The 18,309-nt window shown below is 35.2% G+C and overlaps 1 protein-coding gene across 3 annotated transcripts in view; it reads left to right on the plus strand.

Moving 5' to 3' along the window:
• Nucleotides 1-18,256, plus strand: part of LOC125917259 (MEF2 transcription factor homolog) — a 34,584-nt gene extending 16,328 nt beyond the window's left edge. The window contains exons 2-3 of one of the 3 annotated variants that reach the window (XM_049623514.1): nt 11,937-12,140; nt 17,782-18,256. In XM_049623514.1, the coding sequence (XP_049479471.1) occupies nt 11,937-12,140; nt 17,782-17,817 (240 nt within the window). In that variant the 3' untranslated portion in view covers nt 17,818-18,256. Of the gene's footprint in view, nt 1-11,936; nt 12,964-13,901; nt 16,276-17,781 lie in introns of those variants that run through there. The other 2 variants (XM_049623515.1, XM_049623513.1) reach the window with 2 other exon arrangements.
• Nucleotides 18,257-18,309: the final 53 nt, after the last annotated feature.

The raw sequence follows: 18,309 nt of genomic DNA on the forward strand, positions 1-18,309 counted from the left end.
CCATCTTTAGGTGGGACAGAATGGATTGATTATTTCCCTTTGTTCACATTAAAGGCTAGAGAGAATTGGAGTTGGATATTTCTTTTTCCCCAGGTCAGTTGGACTCTGATAATACCCTTGTAAGTTAGGCTCTGATAAAATATTTTGTCTTGAAGGGAGGCCTCTGAAGAATAGAATGTTCTGGCATATTTCAGAATGGCTACTTTTTCCACTCTCCCTGCTGGAAGCACAAGGGGATTTTTCTCTGATCTTTACTGTGAGAACCTAATAAGTGTAAAATCCACAAAAGTGTATGCATGCCCCCCTAAGCCTAGACCCCACCTGGAGTTTTTTTGTTTTTTAAAAAAATTTTTTAATGTTTATTTATTTTTGAGAAAGAGAAACAGTGCAAGCAAGGGAGGGGCAGAGAGAGAGGGAGACACAGAATCCGAAGCAGGCTCGAGGCTCAGAGCTGTCAGCACAGAGCCCGATGTGGGGCTCGAACTCATGAACCGTGAGATCATGACCTGAGCCAAAGTTGGATGCTTAACTGACTGAGCCACCCAGGCACCCCATCCCTGCCTGGATTTTTTAACTTTTATATTTGTCTACACTGAGCCTCCAGCAATACATCAATTATAGTTCACGTTTTCCTACCTTGGTACTGCTTTTTGTAAAGGTTTCTTGTGGCTCTGGCAGTTTATGACTTTCAGTATCTGCCTGTCTGTCTCCAATTTGGGGGGCACAAGTTGCTCTGTGACCCCAATTCTCTGAGGGATCTAAGAAGAGTTGTTGATTTTCAGTTTATTCAGTTTGTTCACACAAATAACACAGAGACTAACGTGCTACTAAACAATGAATAGGTCAACAAAGATTTCTAAGAGAAAATAAAAAAAAAAATACATGGAGATAAATGAAAATGAAAGCACAATGATCCAAAATCTTTGGGATGAAGCAAAAGCTGTTCTAAGAGGGGAGTTTGTAGCAATAAAGGAAGAAGCAAGAAAAATCTCAAACAACACACCCTTGCCCCTAGAGGATCTAGGGGGAAACAAACAAACAAACAAACAAAAAACTCAAAGCCAGTAGAAAGAAGGAAATAATAAGGATTAGAGCAGAAATAAAGACTAAAAATATAATAGAAAAGATTAAAGAAATCAGGAGCTGGTTGTTTGAAAAGATCAACAGAATTGATAACCTTTAGTCAGACTCATCAAGAAGAAAAAGAAGACTCAAATAAATGAGAAATGAAGGAGGAGAAATAAACTGGCACTTCAGCAAACAAAAGATTATAAGATAATTTATGAAGACTTATATGCCAACAAATTGGACAACCCAGAAGAAATGGTTAAATTCCTAGAAACATATAATGTACCCAAGCTAATACAGGAAGAAATAGATTGATTACTAGCAATGAAATTAAATCAGTAATCAAAAACTCCCAACAAACAAAAGTCTAGGACCAGATGGCTTCACAGGTGAATTCTACCAAACATGTAAAGAAGAGTTAATACTTATTCTCTTCAGATTATTTCAAAAATAGAAGAGGAAGTAAAACTTCTAAATTCATGCTATGAAGCCAGCATTACCCTGATACCAAAACCAAATAAAGACAATACAAAAAAAAGCAAACAACAGACCAGTATCTCTGATGAACACAGGTGCAAAAATCCTGAACAAAATCTTAGCAAACAAAATTCAACAATACATTAAAAAGAAATCATTTACCATGATCAAGTGGGATATATTCCAGGTTGCAAGAGTGGTTCCAATGGGTCATATTCACAAATCAATTAATGTGATATATTACCAAGAGAAAGGTAAAAACCATATGATTATCTCAGTAGATGAAGAAAAGGGATTTGACAAAGTGCAACATCCATTCATGATAAAAACTCACAACAAAGTAGGCCTAGAGGGAACATACCTCAACATAATAAAGACAGTATATGAAAAACCCATACCTAACCTCATACTCAGTGATGATAAACTGAGCGCTTTTCCTCTAAGATCAGGAACAAGACAAGAATGTCCACTCTTCCATTCTCACCACTTCTATTCAACTTAGAACTGGAAGTCTTAGCCACAGCAATCAGACAAGGAAAAGAAATAAAAGTCATCTAAATTGGTAAGGAAGAAGTAAAGCTGTCCCTATTTGTAGATGATATGGTATACTATATATAGAGAACGTTAAAGGCTCCACTGAAAACTTACTAGATCTGATAAATGAATTCAGTCAGGTCACAGGGTGTAAGATTAATATACAGAAATCTGTTATATTTGTATATACAAATACTGAAGTAGCAGAAAGAGAAATTAAGAAAAACAATCCCACTTAAAACGGCACTAAAAATAATAAAGTACCTAGCAATAAACTTAACCAAAGAGGTGAAAGACCTGTACTCTGAAATCCATAATACATTGAAGGAAATTGAAGATGACATAAATATAAAGATATTTTATGTTCATCGATTTGAAGAACAAAAATTGTTAAAAATGTCCATACTACCCAAAGCAGTCTAGAGATTTAATGTAATTCCTTTCTAAATAACATTTTTCATAGAACCAGAACAAATAATCTTAAAATTTGTATGGAACCACAAAAGACTCCAAATAGTCAAAACAATCTTGAAAAAGAGCAAAGCTGGAGATATCACAGTCCCAGATTTCAAGATATACTACAAAAGTGTAGTAATAAAAAACAGTGTGGTATTGGCACTAAAACAAACACATAGATCAATGGCACAGAATAGAGAGCCCAGAAGAAAACTCACGCTTAATATGGTCAGTTAATCTACAACAGAAGAGGCAAGAATATACAATGGGGAGAAGACAGTCTCTTCAACAGATGGTGCTGGGAAAACAGAACAGCTACATGCAAAAGAATGAAAGTGGCCCACTTTCTTAAACCATACACAAAATTAAATTCAAAATGGATTAAAGATCTAAATGTGAGACTCAAAACCATAAAACTCCTAAAAGAAAACATAGACAGTGATTTCTTTGAAATCAATTATAGACAGTTTTGTAGATGTTTCCTAGGGCAAGGGAAACAAAAGTAAAACTAAACTATTGAGACTGTGTCAAAATATAAAGCTTTTGCACAGCAAAGGAAACCGTCAACAAAATGACAAGGTAACCTACTGAATGGGAGAAGATATTTGCAAATGATATATCCATTGAGGGGTTCATATCCAAAATACATAAAGAACTTACACAAATCAATACTTAAAACAACAATCAATCTGATTTAAAAATGGACAGAGGCCCTGAATAGACATTTTTCCAAGGAAGACTTAGAGATGGCCAACAGACACATGGAAAGATACTCAACATCACTGATTATCAGGGTAATACAAATCAAAACCACATGAGAGATCACCTGTCAGAATGGCTAGAATCAAAAAGATCAGAAAAAAGTGATAATGAGTATATGGAGAAAAAGGAACCCTTGTGCACTGTTGGTGGGAATGCAAATTGGTACAGGCACTGTGGAAAACAGTGTAGAGGCTGCTCAGAAAATTAAAAATAGAACTACCCTGTGATCCAAGAATAACACTACTGGGTATGTACCCAAAGAAAGCAAAATCACTAATTTACAAAACTATATGTACCCCTGTGTTTATTACAGCATTAATAGCCAAGATAAGGAAGCAACCCAGGTGTCCACCGACTAATGAATGGATAAAGAAGATACATGGCACAGCACAGAACCTGCTTGGGATTCTCTCTCCACCCCCCACTCTGCCCCTCCTCCACTCACGCATGCTCTCTCTCCAAGTAAATATTTTTGAAAGAGGATTCTTTAAATTTGATAATGCTTAAAATAAAATTAAATATCTAACATGTTTCATGTACAGAAATTTATAAATCTGTTTCATGATATATTCAAAGTGCTGAATGGGAAAAATCTTCAGCCAAGAATACTCTATCCAAGAAGGCTGTCATTCAGAATAGAAGGAGAGATAGGTTCCCAGACAAACACAAACTAAAGGAGTTTGTAACCACTAAACCAGCACTGCAAGAAATATTAAAGGGGACTCTTTAAGTGCAAAAAAGAGACCAAAAATGACAAGCTGAGAAAGGATCAGAGAACTCCAGAAACCACGACAAAACAAGTAATGAAAACAAAGATTCGAAATTTTGGGAGGAATTCTTAGTAATCAAGGTCATGGGGGCTGAATAAATCTTGATTCTTCCAACATAATTTCCAAAAAAATCAATACAGAAAAGCGTAAAAAAACAATTCGAATTATACAAAACCTATATATAGCCTTGGCACAGTAGAAAGCAAAGAATGTCCAAATTCATTTTAACTTGAAGTTGGAAAATATTACCAAGTAACAATATGCTGTTTTCTTCAAGTTCTGCAAGTCTTTGATGGAAGCAAGTATACTTCAGAAAAAACTATGTGGAAAAGAGAAGAGACTTTATGACTGTCTAAAGTTGATTTGAAATCATTACCAAAAAAGGAAAGTCTACCCTAAGTACAAAAATTCTGAAAAATACTACTTGTAGATAAAACAGACCGGAGGTAAAGGGTTTAAAATTTATTCCATTCAAGGAAGTGGTCTTGGAAAGGTAACTGTTTGAGAGAGAAGAAGGTATAAACAAGGCAGAGGTAATCTTTGAAAAATGCTTGTTAGTTGGAAAAGAAGGGAAGTAGGAATCCGTCAAATAAAAGAAGATACAGAAAGTATATATTGAATAATAGAAAACTCCTCTCCCTACTGCTGTTACCCCTCAAAAGCCTTCCATTAAAGAGACCATACTGTACTCCATTAAAAGAAGAGGTGCTCTTGAGTGAAGGCTAATTAATCCACCCTCCCACTGCTAGTTCTTTCCATTGCAATTCCTTGATGCCAGCAGTTCTACGTATACAAACTGTTACAAAGAAGATGACAAAATGACAATTTACAGCTGTTCAGGTGATGAATTTGTTGCCCCCAAACAATGGAAAAGTGGAAGAAACTTGTTATATGATAACTCCCAAGCTGAAACAGATTTCTGTAAATAAGTATTTAGGAATGTGACATAAAAAAAAAAAATCATCATTCCTGGGGCTCCTGGGTGGCTCAGTTGGTTAAGCATCAGACTTCGGCTCAGGTCATGATCTTGTGGTCTGGTCTGTGAATTCGACCCCTGTGTGCTGACAGCTCAGAGCCTGGAGTCTGCTTCGGATTCTGTGTTTCCCTCTCTCTCTGCCCCTCCCCAACTCGTACACTGTCTCTCAAAAATGAATAAATGTTAAAAAAATTTTTTTAATCACTCAAAATTTTCAAATAGGAAGAATAGAAATGGATTTTTTTAAGGCATAGATGAAACAAAGTGATTGAACTCCAGGAAGAAAAGGAAAGATAATATATCAAAGCAAAGACTAAATTACACAGTGACCATAGAAGAATAGATTGTAATGAAACCTTAGTAAGATCACTGAAGGAAAGCAGGAAAACGACTAAGTGAATGGAAATAAGTATGTTCAAGGGGTTATAGAGAAGGTGATTGTAAAGGGGGATTGGTAAGAGAGGTCCAACTTAATATAATTGCAGTTCCTGAGGAAGAAAAAGAATACCATAGGAACCAGCATAGTGGATCTCTTGCTGGTAAAATCAAAGACCATTTAAACATCAAAAGAAATAAAGATACTAATTGATTATAACTCATAGAATAAAATAACCTATGAGTTGATATTGATGTGAATGAATGAATGCATAAATGGAGGAAAAGCAAACTGTCTTAACAATAAAATGCAACTGGTAGTAAATGTAGGTACAATGTATTATGAAATGAGAAAATCCCCATTTGACAACCAGCATAGTAATTTTTTCAGGCAAGAATCTTGAGTGGATGCTACGATCAGTTTATTAAAGTTTGAAAAATGAACAGGATATTTACGTGGCAATTTTCATAAGATACTTATTACTTACAAGGGGGAAAATAGTAATGTTGCAAAGGAAAAAAATGTGGCAGTCACTGTTTTAACCAAGTTAACAATTCCAGTTAGGGGGCAAATGGATTTCATGTGCATTTTTCATGTGACATATTGTGGAGAGAACATCACTTCTAAGCTGTTAAAATGCAGTCTAAACAATCAGAAAGAAACATCAAAGTCAAATTGAGAGAAAGTGCCAAGGTCCTGAAAGACAGACTGAGGAAGTATTTCAGATTAAACAGGGTGCAGTTGAATACAACATCAAATCCTGAATTGGATCCCGGAGCTAGGGAAAAAACCAAAGTCTTTTTTCCCCTATAAAAGAAATTAGTGAGATAATTGTGAAACTTGAATAAAGTTTGTAAATTAGATAATAGTGCTATATCCTTGTTTTCTGATTTCGGTAATTGTGTTTGTCCTTGTTTTTAAGAAAGTATTTGAGGGCTGGGAATGCAAGCTGGTGCAGCCACTCTGGAAAACAGTATGGGGGTTCCTCAAAAAATTAAAAATAGAACTACCCTACGACCAGCAATTGCATTACTAGGTATTTATCCAGGGGGTACAGGTGTGCTGTTTTGAAGGGACACATGCACCCCAATGTTTATAGCAGCACTATCAACAATAGCCAAAGTATGGAAAGAACCCAAATGTCCATCGATGGATGAATGGATAAAGAAGATGTGATGTATATATATAATGGAGTATTACTTGGCAATCAAAAAGAATGAAATCTTGCCATTTGCAACTCCGTGGATGGAACTGGAGGGTATTATGCTAAGTGAAATTAGTCAGAGAAAGACAAGTACCATATGACTTCACTCATCTGAGGACTTTAAGAGACAAAACAGATGAACATAAGGGAAGGGAAACAAAAATAATATAAAAACAGGGAGGGGGACAAAACAGAAGAGACTCATAAATATGGAGAACAAACTGAGGGTTGCTGGAGGGGTTGTTGGGAGGGAGGATGGGCTAAATGGGTAAGGGGCACTAAGGAATCTACTGAAATCATTGCTTCACTATATACTAATTTGGATGTAAATTAAAAAAAATAAAATTAAGTATGTTGAAAAAATATATAAAACTTTAAATCTAAAGCCACCATAGTCAAGACAATTTTCTGTTGGCTAAAAGATAGATATATCAACCAATTGAACAAAATAGGGAGTTGGGAAATAGACCTACACAGATTTTGGCATTTAGGTTATGGCAAAAGTGTCAAGATAATTCAATGGGGAAAAAGGAATGTCTTTTCAATAAATGATGTTTCGTCAATTGAAAAAAAAAATTATTTAGGGGCAAAGGGACCTTATATATAACCTCTGTCTTATTTCAAAGAATTCAGGAAAAAAATTGTGTACAGGTATTTATTTAGGGAAGGAAAACATGGTAAAATGTTAACAGTTGGGGAGTTTGGTTGAAGATATATGGAAAATTTTGTACTACTTATTGAAAATTTTCTGTAAGTTTGAAATTACTTAAAAACAATAAGTTAAAGGGATGATAGAGTTTATAAGAATATAAAGTTAATTTTATATTCTCATATAAGTTGTTAGCAATAAACCAGAGTGTTTAAAAAATCGACTAAGTGCTATAGATAAGATGAAAAAAGATTTTATTCATAAAACTTGAAAGTGAAATATTGATATTGTAGTTTTCAACGTTATGTCTTTGGTGTCACTGAAGTAGAAGTGTGTTCTTATGCACATTTTTCTGTTGCTGAAAAAGCTCTTTTTGGCTTGGAGTAAGTTGGAGGAATAGAGAAGAGATTATTATAAATTGTCCTCCACCAATTCCTTTCTTCATCTTGAGCTGTTTGATAACTTAGAAGAAATGTTTTTGAGTAAGTATTTTTGGAAAGGAAAACAGGGACTGGCATCCTTTACTTACTGATAGTGAACTATGGAGTTTTCTTCCATCATGCTTAATGGATATTCTGAAGCAGCATTACTTGTCTCAGTCTTACTGCTGATTTGTTCATAGCTCACTTAATTTGAAAGTCTTTGACTAGAGTAAGGATTATTCTTGGAATAAATGCTTTTGCTTTGCTGATTGTCATTTTCTTCCTCTTCTTCAGTACTGGAAGTATGGAAAAAATTTTTTTCAGTGTTTTTTTTAATTTATTTTTGAGAGCATGCAAGCAGGAGAGGGGCAAAGAAAGAGGGACAGAGGATCTGAAGCGGGCTCAGTGCTGACAGCAGTGAGTCTGGTGTGGGGCTTGAACTCATGAACCGTGAGATCAAGACTTGAGTCGAAACCAGACGCTTAACTGACTGACCCGCCCAGGTGCCCCTGGAAAAACATTTCTGACTAAACTTTGGTAAATTCAGAGTTTTAATGCAGCAAGTACATCTAGGTGCATTTCAAGACATAAATGATTTAAAGTTCAGTATTTTGAAATAGTGAACTTTAATAATGGTATTCTTATATTCATTATATTCCTATAGTGATATAATAAAATGCGAGGATTCTGAGACACAGTATTGCAATCAGTAATAAAAATTTAAAACTTTTTAATGACAGATATTATGTAAACAAAGTTAATATGTAAATGAGAAATTTGGGAAAGTATTTGTAAAACCTAGTTAATATATCTGTACAAGGAGCTTTTACTTAGATAAGTAAAATGCACATCACAATACAAAAATGATCAAAAGATAAGCAGTTTAGAGAAAGCAAATCTCAAATAACAACAAATACAAGAAAAAGATGTCTAATCACTACTAATTAGGAAAATGCATGTTACAGAAATGAGATTTTTATTTTATATCTTTCATACTAGCAAAACAATTGTAACATTTATATGAAACAATTGTGAAGTTATTTAAAAGAATACCTTAGTATACCATTTGACTTAGAGGCATATCTGCAAGATGTGGTTGAATGAGCGAAATAGAGAGTATTGGTAGAGTCCCAGTTTTATAAAATGGCTGACAAAAATCCCTTCTGTGTGTATACATGTACATGTGAATACGGTTATGCAATCTTGTACAAAAATGTAGAATGAAAAATACTAAATCAGAAACATTGGTTAAGGGGATGATGTTGGTGCAAGAGAAAGTAGGGAGGCAAGCATAAAATGTTACATTCCATATATATGCATTTATATAAAGTTAATATATGCGTTTGTGCATTTATATTATAAGGAGTTTTTAAAAGATTAAATAATGATATTTATTTTCAAAAGGTTAGGAAAGGAACCATTAGGAACATGCAGTGTGAAGTATGTTCCACAGATAAGGAAAATAACAAAATTCCTAAGGAGGAAAGTAGCTGGTAGTTAAGGAAGACACATGTGTGCACATATGTACATAAACACACACCAGTGAATTTTTTTTTAGTTTTTTATTACATTTATTTATTTTTGAGAGACAGAGTGAGACAAAGTGAGAGTGGGGGAGGGGCAGAGAAAGAGGGAGACACAGAATCCAAAGCAGGCTCCAGGCTCTGAGCTGTCAGCACAGAGCCCAACACAGGACTCGAACCCACAAACTGCGAGATCATGACCTGAGCCAAAGTCGGATGCCTAACCGACTGAGCCACCCAGGCGCCCCACACATCAGTGAAGTTTAATGGAGGTAAAGGAGAGTGAAGGGAAATAACTTTAGATAGAGAGTTTGAGGCCAGATAATTTATTTTGTTTACTTAATGAGTTTGGATATTACTTTTAATGCAGTGAAAAGCTCTGAACTTTTACTTATATAATTTGATTTATGTTTCAAAAACATCACTTGGGCAGGTATGTGGCACATATAGGGTATAATAGATGAAGCAGAAAATTCAATGTAATGATTATATCAGTAATATACATGAGAGGTGATGTAACTTGGCCCAGGCTGATAGTGGTGTGAATAGAAGTGAATAGATTTGAGATACGTTTTAGAGGTAGAGTCGCCACAATTTGCTGATGGATTGGATAGGGCAGATTATGGGAGTAAGAAGGACCAAGGGTAACTCTTACATGTTTTTTGGTTCTGTGTGAATGGGAGGTGGTGCCATGTGCTGAAATGGAGAAGAATATGGAAAGAGCATATTTGTTTTTAAAATCATGGAACTGGATGCAATCACCTGGCAAGGATGTGAGGGTAAAGAGGAGAAAGGAGCCCAAGTCTAAAGCTTAAAGGTACATCAGTAAGTAGAGGTGAGGCACTTCCTTCTGCTCATTGAAGGAAGAGGATATAGCTGTAAAGGCTGACAGGAAGCCCTGAATTAGGAGGAAAATCAGGACAGTGTTGTGTCATAAAACACCTGAAGAAGAAAGTGTGAATATGGTCAACTGTGTAAAGTGCTGCTGAGGTATATGGTAAAGTAAGAACGAGAAAAGTGACCATTGACTCTAATCACATTAATTAGGTTGCTGATGATGACATGGACAAGTCTTAGTGGAATTTGGGGAATGGAAGTCTGATTGCAGTAGTTGAGGAAAGAATAGTTAAGCGGTTGGAGATGACAACTACAGACATTTCTTTCAAACATGTTTACTGTGAAGTAGATCAAAGAGGAGGGGCAACTGGAGGGGCAGTATGGAGTCCAGGGAGATGCTAGAACATGCTTCTGTGCTTCTGGTCTTTGATCTAGTGGAGAGGAAGGACAGCTTGATGGGAGAGAATGATACTTCTGGAAAGGAATAGGAACAGAAAAGTCAGCAGTAACAGCAGAGGGGTGAATGTGGAAAGCTACAGGTGAAGTGTTTAAACTGATAGATATGATGATGGGAAGTGGTTTGAGGCAAAGTTATGAGCAGAGAGTGGACTTGAGACAGAGAAAGTGGGAAATAGTTGACTTGGAGAATGGGCTAATGAGAAACAAACCAAGTTATGATGGTTAGGCAGTGTTGAGTGTTAGCTGAGATTTATGGTCATCAGTTCAGAAACACCAGAGGGGCGTGTGTGTGTGTGTGCATGCCTGTGTGTTCCCAGGAGTTGTCAGCTACTTGGATAAAGATACAGGGATAATTGGTGTATGTATTGGGCGTTAGTTCCTGGTTGGGGCTGTGCCAGGCAAGTATGTTCATGAGAGAAGGGTAAAGTATGTGTGTTTGTAAGGGAGTGAAAATAGTGATGGACCATGAAATCTAGAGAGGAAAGAAAGGACATGAGAATAGACAGTAACAAAGTGGTGAGGTAAAAATGGATTGGAGGACTGGATATAGGTTAAAGAATTTCTGGACAAGTAATACAAAATAGAAGAGCTAGATAGGAGGCAAAATGGAATACATGAAGTTGAGATTTTGGAGGTGATTTTTGGTGAAAGATATAACAGTAGGAGTGAGTTCTTGACCTGTGGAAGTGGATCATTTGGAGTTGGGAGATGTTTTTGCAGTGATATTTTACACAGATACTGAAATCACCAGAGATAAGAGTAGGGCTAGAAAGAAAAGTATCAGATGATAGTTATCAGTGCATGAGAGGGTCATTTGGTGCCCATCACAAGGAGAATTATTTGGGGGTACAAATTTCATGGTGTGAACTTGAAAACATCTGAAGTTTTTGAAGGAGAAGGAAGGAAAAATAATTTGTAAGACAGAGTAAGGAGCAGAAAGGATATACCTTTCAGGCTCTTGAAAATAGTAGATATAATATTTAAAACAAACAAAAACTGGTCTCTGTTTGAGAGGACTTAAGGTGACAGGTTCCAGTTAGAAACTGGAAAAAATATTCAAAGAAGAATTTGAGGACTTTGGGGAATTTGTTCATCCCTAGGCTGTGAATTTTAAACTGGACAAGGGGTCAGTGATCAGCTGTGTCCTTCTCCGGTTCTTTGCCTTCTGCAGCAGACTGGCAGCGAAGGATAAAGGGAAACCTCCTCAGGGAACTGACTGCTCTGTCGGGAGATAGAAGTTAAATGTAGGACTGTAGTCTTGTGGTACATGGGGGAGTAGAGGCTCATGTGGAGTGTGAAGCCAGGAACCTTTTTCATCTTTGGAATCTGACTCAGTATTAAAAGAGGGCTCATCTTTAGGTAGCCTGTATTCAGGTACTGCTAATGCTTTTCCTAAAAATATACCTTTCTTTTCTTGGTCTAGGTCACTTTTACAAAGAGAAAGTTTGGATTAATGAAGAAAGCCTATGAACTTAGTGTGCTCTGTGACTGTGAAATAGCACTCATCATTTTCAACAGCTCTAACAAACTGTTTCAGTATGCCAGCACTGATATGGACAAAGTTCTTCTCAAGTATACAGAATATAATGAACCTCATGAAAGCAGAACCAACTCGGATATTGTTGAGGTAACACATATCTCTAGTATGCCTGAATTGCAGTTATAATTGAATCTTCCATTTAGTAACTTTAACTGTCAGATTGCTTTTCACATCCAAATTATAAATCAGTTTATATATGTAACTTACGTTTTCTCTGAATCATTTCTTGGAATGATCTAATTATTGCTATAATAATATATACATAGATATTTTTCCCTCTGAATCATTTCTTAGAAGGATCTAATTATTGCTATGTAATGACCCACTTATGCTATAAACATCCTATTTATTGAGACAAAATAAGCTAGGCTGTTGTACTATATACAGCAGTATAATCTAACATTTTATCTATGATTACTTATTTTGTATGAGTTTTAAAGTTAATATTATGAACTATATCACTTGGAATAGTATGAAGTTACAGTTTTAATATGTCTTAATCATTTCATTATGTCAGTGACTACCCACAACTTGAAACACTAATGAAGTGGAAGAAAATGACGTAAATATTTGTTTTGTTAGTAGTGCTTTAGTTGTGGGGGAAGATATCTTCATTTTTTTTTTTTAACCTTTTCTGCTGTCCTTCAGGTTCTCTTATAATTCTGCTGACTTAAAATGAAAACAAACAAAAAAAATTCGGGGATTATTTCCATCTTATTCAGAAATAGTGTTTTAAAGCAAGCCCTTCAAAAAGAATCGGTATACTTTCCCCTTTTATTCTTTTCTACTGCAAAATCTTTTTATAAAAGTTAACTTACTGTATATATTTCTAATGGCATTCTAAATTAGCTTTGTACTTGTCATTTTTGTTACATTTAGAGATTTTGTTTCATTTTTATTCAAAAGGGAGTCTTTCCCCCCACTAAAAAAGATGCATACTTTGGCTTACTTTTGTAATATTAGAAAACTGTCCCAGTTAATCAGGGATTTCCTTGGTGAAAATACTGAAACCGTGTGAAATGATGCAGAACTAACTATAAATGAAGAACTAACTATAAAAGAAGAAATGAAGTCCTAATCTAGATTTTGAGTTAAGATAAAGATACCTTATTTTGTAGGAATCTAATTTATTTGCCTCCACAGATTAAATGCATTCTAAATTTCCCTATACCGTATTTCTCTACTACAACCATTCCTTTTAATTGATTTAGTTTGTTACTGAAAAAAAAAATTCTGCTACTTATAATTTTTTTTAAAAAAGCACTTCTGTTACTTTTTAGCAATTAATTAATTGCAATGAGAAGTAAAAGCATCACGTAATTACAGCTACAACTCATCTCTGTGCTTGTTGCCCACAGTTTTATTTAAATGGTTCACTGCTGTGAACATCCCCTGAAATGTGTATGAAGCTTTTGATTTTGCCCTTGTTGATCATTTCAGTTAAACTACATGATAACCTCTTACCCAAACCCCTTCATGCAATTATGTTTATATCAATTGTAAGTTACTTTGTATTATTTAGCATTTGTGGTTTTAGCAATACAAGTCAGTAGACCCTGTTATATATCATAATGCATTTTGAATTGTAATTTTATAAATTACAGGATCCTTATTTGGGTAATCTTATCAGAGACTTCATAACTGGATTTCCTTGAAATGGAGATTATCCCTGGTGTGTTTGATTTAAAATCTTATTTTAAAAATCTCTATAGCTTATCAAAAGCTCCACTGCCTAAGTCAAAGAAACAGAGTTGACTTTTATGATGCCAACAGATAGATACTCAAGCTAGTTTCATTGTAGAAGGCAGCCATCCCCTTGACCCTAACTACTCTGCTCTTTCATTGCAGCAGTTGTTGGTCTTGGCCCCTGGAAGTTGAGGGTGCTCCGCACAGCCTAAAGCTTACTTCTTTAGAGAATATGAAGAATATAGTCTGATTTAATCCTCACAGAACTTTCAGACTACCTCAGTCTTCACCTCTGTTGTGGTCAGCAGTCAAAGTGTAAGAGAGTAAATCCCAAACATTTTTTTAGCAGTCTCTATTACAATTTACTTCAGTATGAAGGAAAACTTTTGCAGGTCAATTATCAATTGGGATTTTGATGTTTTCTTTTTAATTGAATTTCTTAGGTATAAGTGAACATGAATATTACCAGTAGTTCTTTATGAAGTTTGGAATTCTATAAATGCAATGGTTAGAAGACACATTGGCTTATTATAAGGTATTAATTTGTTGGTAGGATAAATTACAAGGCTTAATTTACCATGCATGTTAAGTTTACTGAATTAACCTTCATTATAAGACAGTGGTGGTTACCCCAGATGTTCTTTCTTCTACATAGAAGGGTAATGCAACTACATCCTGAATAGAAGTATGTACATATCTGAGTTCCTTTTATCAGTGGTGGTAATGGCTTATACTAATGTAGCTACAAAGATTGTTGTGAACCAACCTAAGTTTATAGGACCAGAGTAATGACAAATACATAAACCATAGTTTCCTATGGGCCAGGCACTTACAAATATCCCATTTAAGGATATTTATGGAATACAATTTTAAGTATTTTTTTTTTCATATAGGGTCCTTTGAAACAGTTGTAGTAATTGGAAAGACACTTTTGTCCATTTGTTCATTTAACAAAAATATTTGAGGGGCTCCTATGTACCATGGACTCTGCAAAGTGATATTATTTAGACATTTCTAATTCAGGCTCAAGACTGTTCTTTCTACCCATAGTTTTGTAAACCACTTAGATAAACTTGTACCAACTGAAGATTTTATATCTGTAAACTTTGAGCAAGTTGGTGTGTTCTGGATGTGTAAAAAAGCCGTCTCCTGTGGCTTCATCAGCAGTAAATGGAGGCATAAACAGCTATAAGTGATCCACGTTAGAGTGTCTCCTAATGCACTTGATCCATAGTGAGACTAACTGAAGACTTTGAGAACAACCTTTATAAGCCCTCTAACCTGAATGTACTATTTCCTGTTGCATATAAGTTAGTCCTTAAGATCAGTAGGATTTTATTTTCCCCCATATGTCTAAAAACCATACCTGCAAGAATGCACATGTTATTATGCCTATGGAATTAGATCTAGTATGTTTTCTGGGAGCACAATGGAATAAATACATTAAAAGTAGTTGGTATTCGAATATTGTGATGATAAACAGATATAAAGGAAAATATGGTGCTCACATCTGTCTACCTTTTGATTTTAACCACAGATACCAGAAACCTCTGTATAGAATGGTGTTCTATCTTTGCTATCCCTTGTTTCATATTATCTATATTTTAAAACCAGTTTTTTAAATTTTAATGAATTTTAACAATTATAGTTGGTAAAAAATAATTTCCATGTAGCTTTTTAAAAAAATCAACAGCATTTACATATTTCAAATTGCATTTGGATCTTTTAAAGTCTGCAGTGTCCTGTAGAATGTGCATATCTCATACATTGAGAAAGCTAAATAAATGAAAACAGAAACTTAGATGTTAGTAAATTAGGAGATTGTCATAAAGATAAACTTTATAAGAAACTTCATAATTGGATTTCTTTGAAATGGAGAGTATTGTTGCTGCATTAATGGCATCTTATTTGAAAATGCTTATTATACACTGCTTTTTAGGAGTATATTCCTGACAAAAAATGAGTTTCACTACTTTGTTTTCTATATTTCAGTAGGAGACATTCTGTACAAATGTCATCAGAGATCTACATTGTATCTTTCCTGTTAAGCATTGATACAAAATGCTTATATGTGGCCCACTTTTGTGGGCCTACAAAAAGTAGTAATTTAATTGAAATGTAGAGACAGTGTTATAACCCCCATGTTTTCTTTTTAGTAAATTAAGATTTAAAAAGTTGTCAACTGTTGTATGCAGTTTTATAAGAACATTGGATTTATCTTAAAGTATTAGAAACTATTAATGAAAATCACCAGTTACCATTATTCACATACACACACACGTGTGTGTGTGTGTGTGTGTGTGTGTGTGTATACACACACATTGTGTTTATACTAATCAAAAGCCTAGGACCAATAGAAGGGTTCTGCATCAGAATAAAAATTATGCTAAAGCTGTGAAGTGAGGATTTTAGCAGCTGCTACACAATAAATTCCTGAGATTACTTTTGTATCCATTTTTTTCCTCTCACTTTACAAAAATATTTGGAATCTTAAATATTGCAGCATGTGATCTATAAAAATAGTTATGATTTGGTGGTATTGGAGAATATTCAGTGCATAGCTTGTGTGATGATTCAGATCATTGTGCTGTCATTTTAAGGATATAAGAGACCATGGCCTTTTATCTGTCTAGTTAATATCTTATAAACTGCACCCAGATAGAGGTATTTTCCTCATGTCAGGAATACTGTGGTACTTAAAAAGAAAAAAAAATTCCACTTGCATTATCTCATTTGTTCCTTATATCCAAGGCAAACTTTTTTGGAAGTGGAAATTGAGACTCCGTTAAATGACTTGCCCAGAGTCATGTAGCAATTTAGTGGCAAAACTGGGATTAGAACTTCAGTCTTTGAAATTACAGCCTCCCTTGCCTTCCCAGTTTACTGAATTCATTAGAGCTCTGAAACATTTCACCATAAATGGATACAATTTTATATGTAAATCAGTAATGTTCAACATGTAACAAATGTGAATGAGTTTTCCTTGATAATAAATAGAAAATTAGTGAAATTAATTGCAGTAAGATTAATTGGTGACATTTATCAAGTTGCTGATATAACCTGGTACTCTTCCAAGGACTTTTATTTATTTTATCTGATTGAGCTCTCTTATTGTCCCCGTTTCACAGATGAGGAATTTGAGGCACAGTGATAAATGAAGTAAGATGACAATAATTTGGATTTAAAGAATGAGAAAGTCTGCTTTTTCTGAGTTTTAATAATCCCTGCCTGCTCTCAGATTACAAAGGAATTTAGAAGTCATTAATATCTTAAAGAGAGGGAACAAAAGATGCATCTATCGATTATTAAATAAAAATAGCTGGTAGTAAAAGTTGAGCACGGCAACTTTTAGAATCAGTGGCTTTCAGGGTGTGGTACCCTGACCTTCAGTATCAGCATCACCAGAGCACTTGTTAGAAATCTGAGTTCTGGTGCCCTGCTTCACACCTACCGAATTGGAAACTTTGGAGAAGAGGCCTAGGCAATATTGTATTAATTTGAGTTAACTTGTCCTAAGTGGAGTGAGACTAAAAGCTTCAAGTTATCGGGTAGTCTCTTGGCAGTAAAAATTCTTAAATATTTTTATTCCCAAGAATATCCTCTGAAATGATTTCAAGCAGTGAGCAAGCACAAACTGTAACTTTTAAGGCCTTCCAAATAGTTCAAAATAATATGCCGATTTTGGTGTGAATTGCAAACCAGGGAACACATTTCTAATGAGTTAACCTTTCATTGCAGTCCTACATGGTTTTACATATGTGCTTCTTTGAACATATTTAGGGGTTGGTGGGGATGTGTGGGCAGCATTGCATTACACAGTCCCTCAGTTGAACAAAACAGAAAGATAAATGACTTTTGTCTCCTGAGATCATCTAGTGCTGACCTTCTAGAACTGGAGGCATGATTATGCTTAGGGTTTCTGACAGTATTACAATATTCTCTTAGAGCCTTTTTGAGCCAATTGGGCTTTTTTCTCCCCATGTTACTGATCAGGAATGGAACAGACAGGGAGTGTTTAAGAGGCTTGCCTAATGTTTTACAGGGCTGCAGTGGAGCGGCAGGGAAAGGGAAAAAATAATGAGACATCTGAAGACAAGACAAAGCTTCCCTCCGCCTCCAGGCCCCTGCCCTGCTCTTTTATTCCTAACAGAGCCTGAAGCAGCAGGATGGTGATTCACAGGGTGAGGCACGCAATCCTCATGGCCCCCCTCCTCTCCTCACATGTCCTGCACCATCTCCTCACACTGCAGTCACCGTAGCTCTGCAATTTCAGTTTTACTCTTTTTATTTTTACTGTGTATTTGAATATTATTATTTATCATATAATTATTGGTTTTCATTTATGTGCTTTTTAAGGAACTGTGCATCTCTGCGTGTGATTTTTATGTTCTTGAGGTCAGAGTTTTGTCCATCAGAGACTGAAGTTGTTGATATATAAACAAGAGTTCATGGGGAAAGGGGTGATATATATCACTTTATAATATAGCTTACATTTCTGTAATGCATTTCTTGTGTTTATCGACGAATACCTGTATATCCTTTTTATGTGTCTTTGTGTCAGGGATTGAGT

The sequence above is a fragment of the Panthera uncia genome, unplaced genomic scaffold, assembly GCF_023721935.1.
Source record: "Panthera uncia isolate 11264 unplaced genomic scaffold, Puncia_PCG_1.0 HiC_scaffold_1629, whole genome shotgun sequence".
NCBI lineage: Eukaryota > Metazoa > Chordata > Mammalia > Carnivora > Felidae > Panthera > Panthera uncia.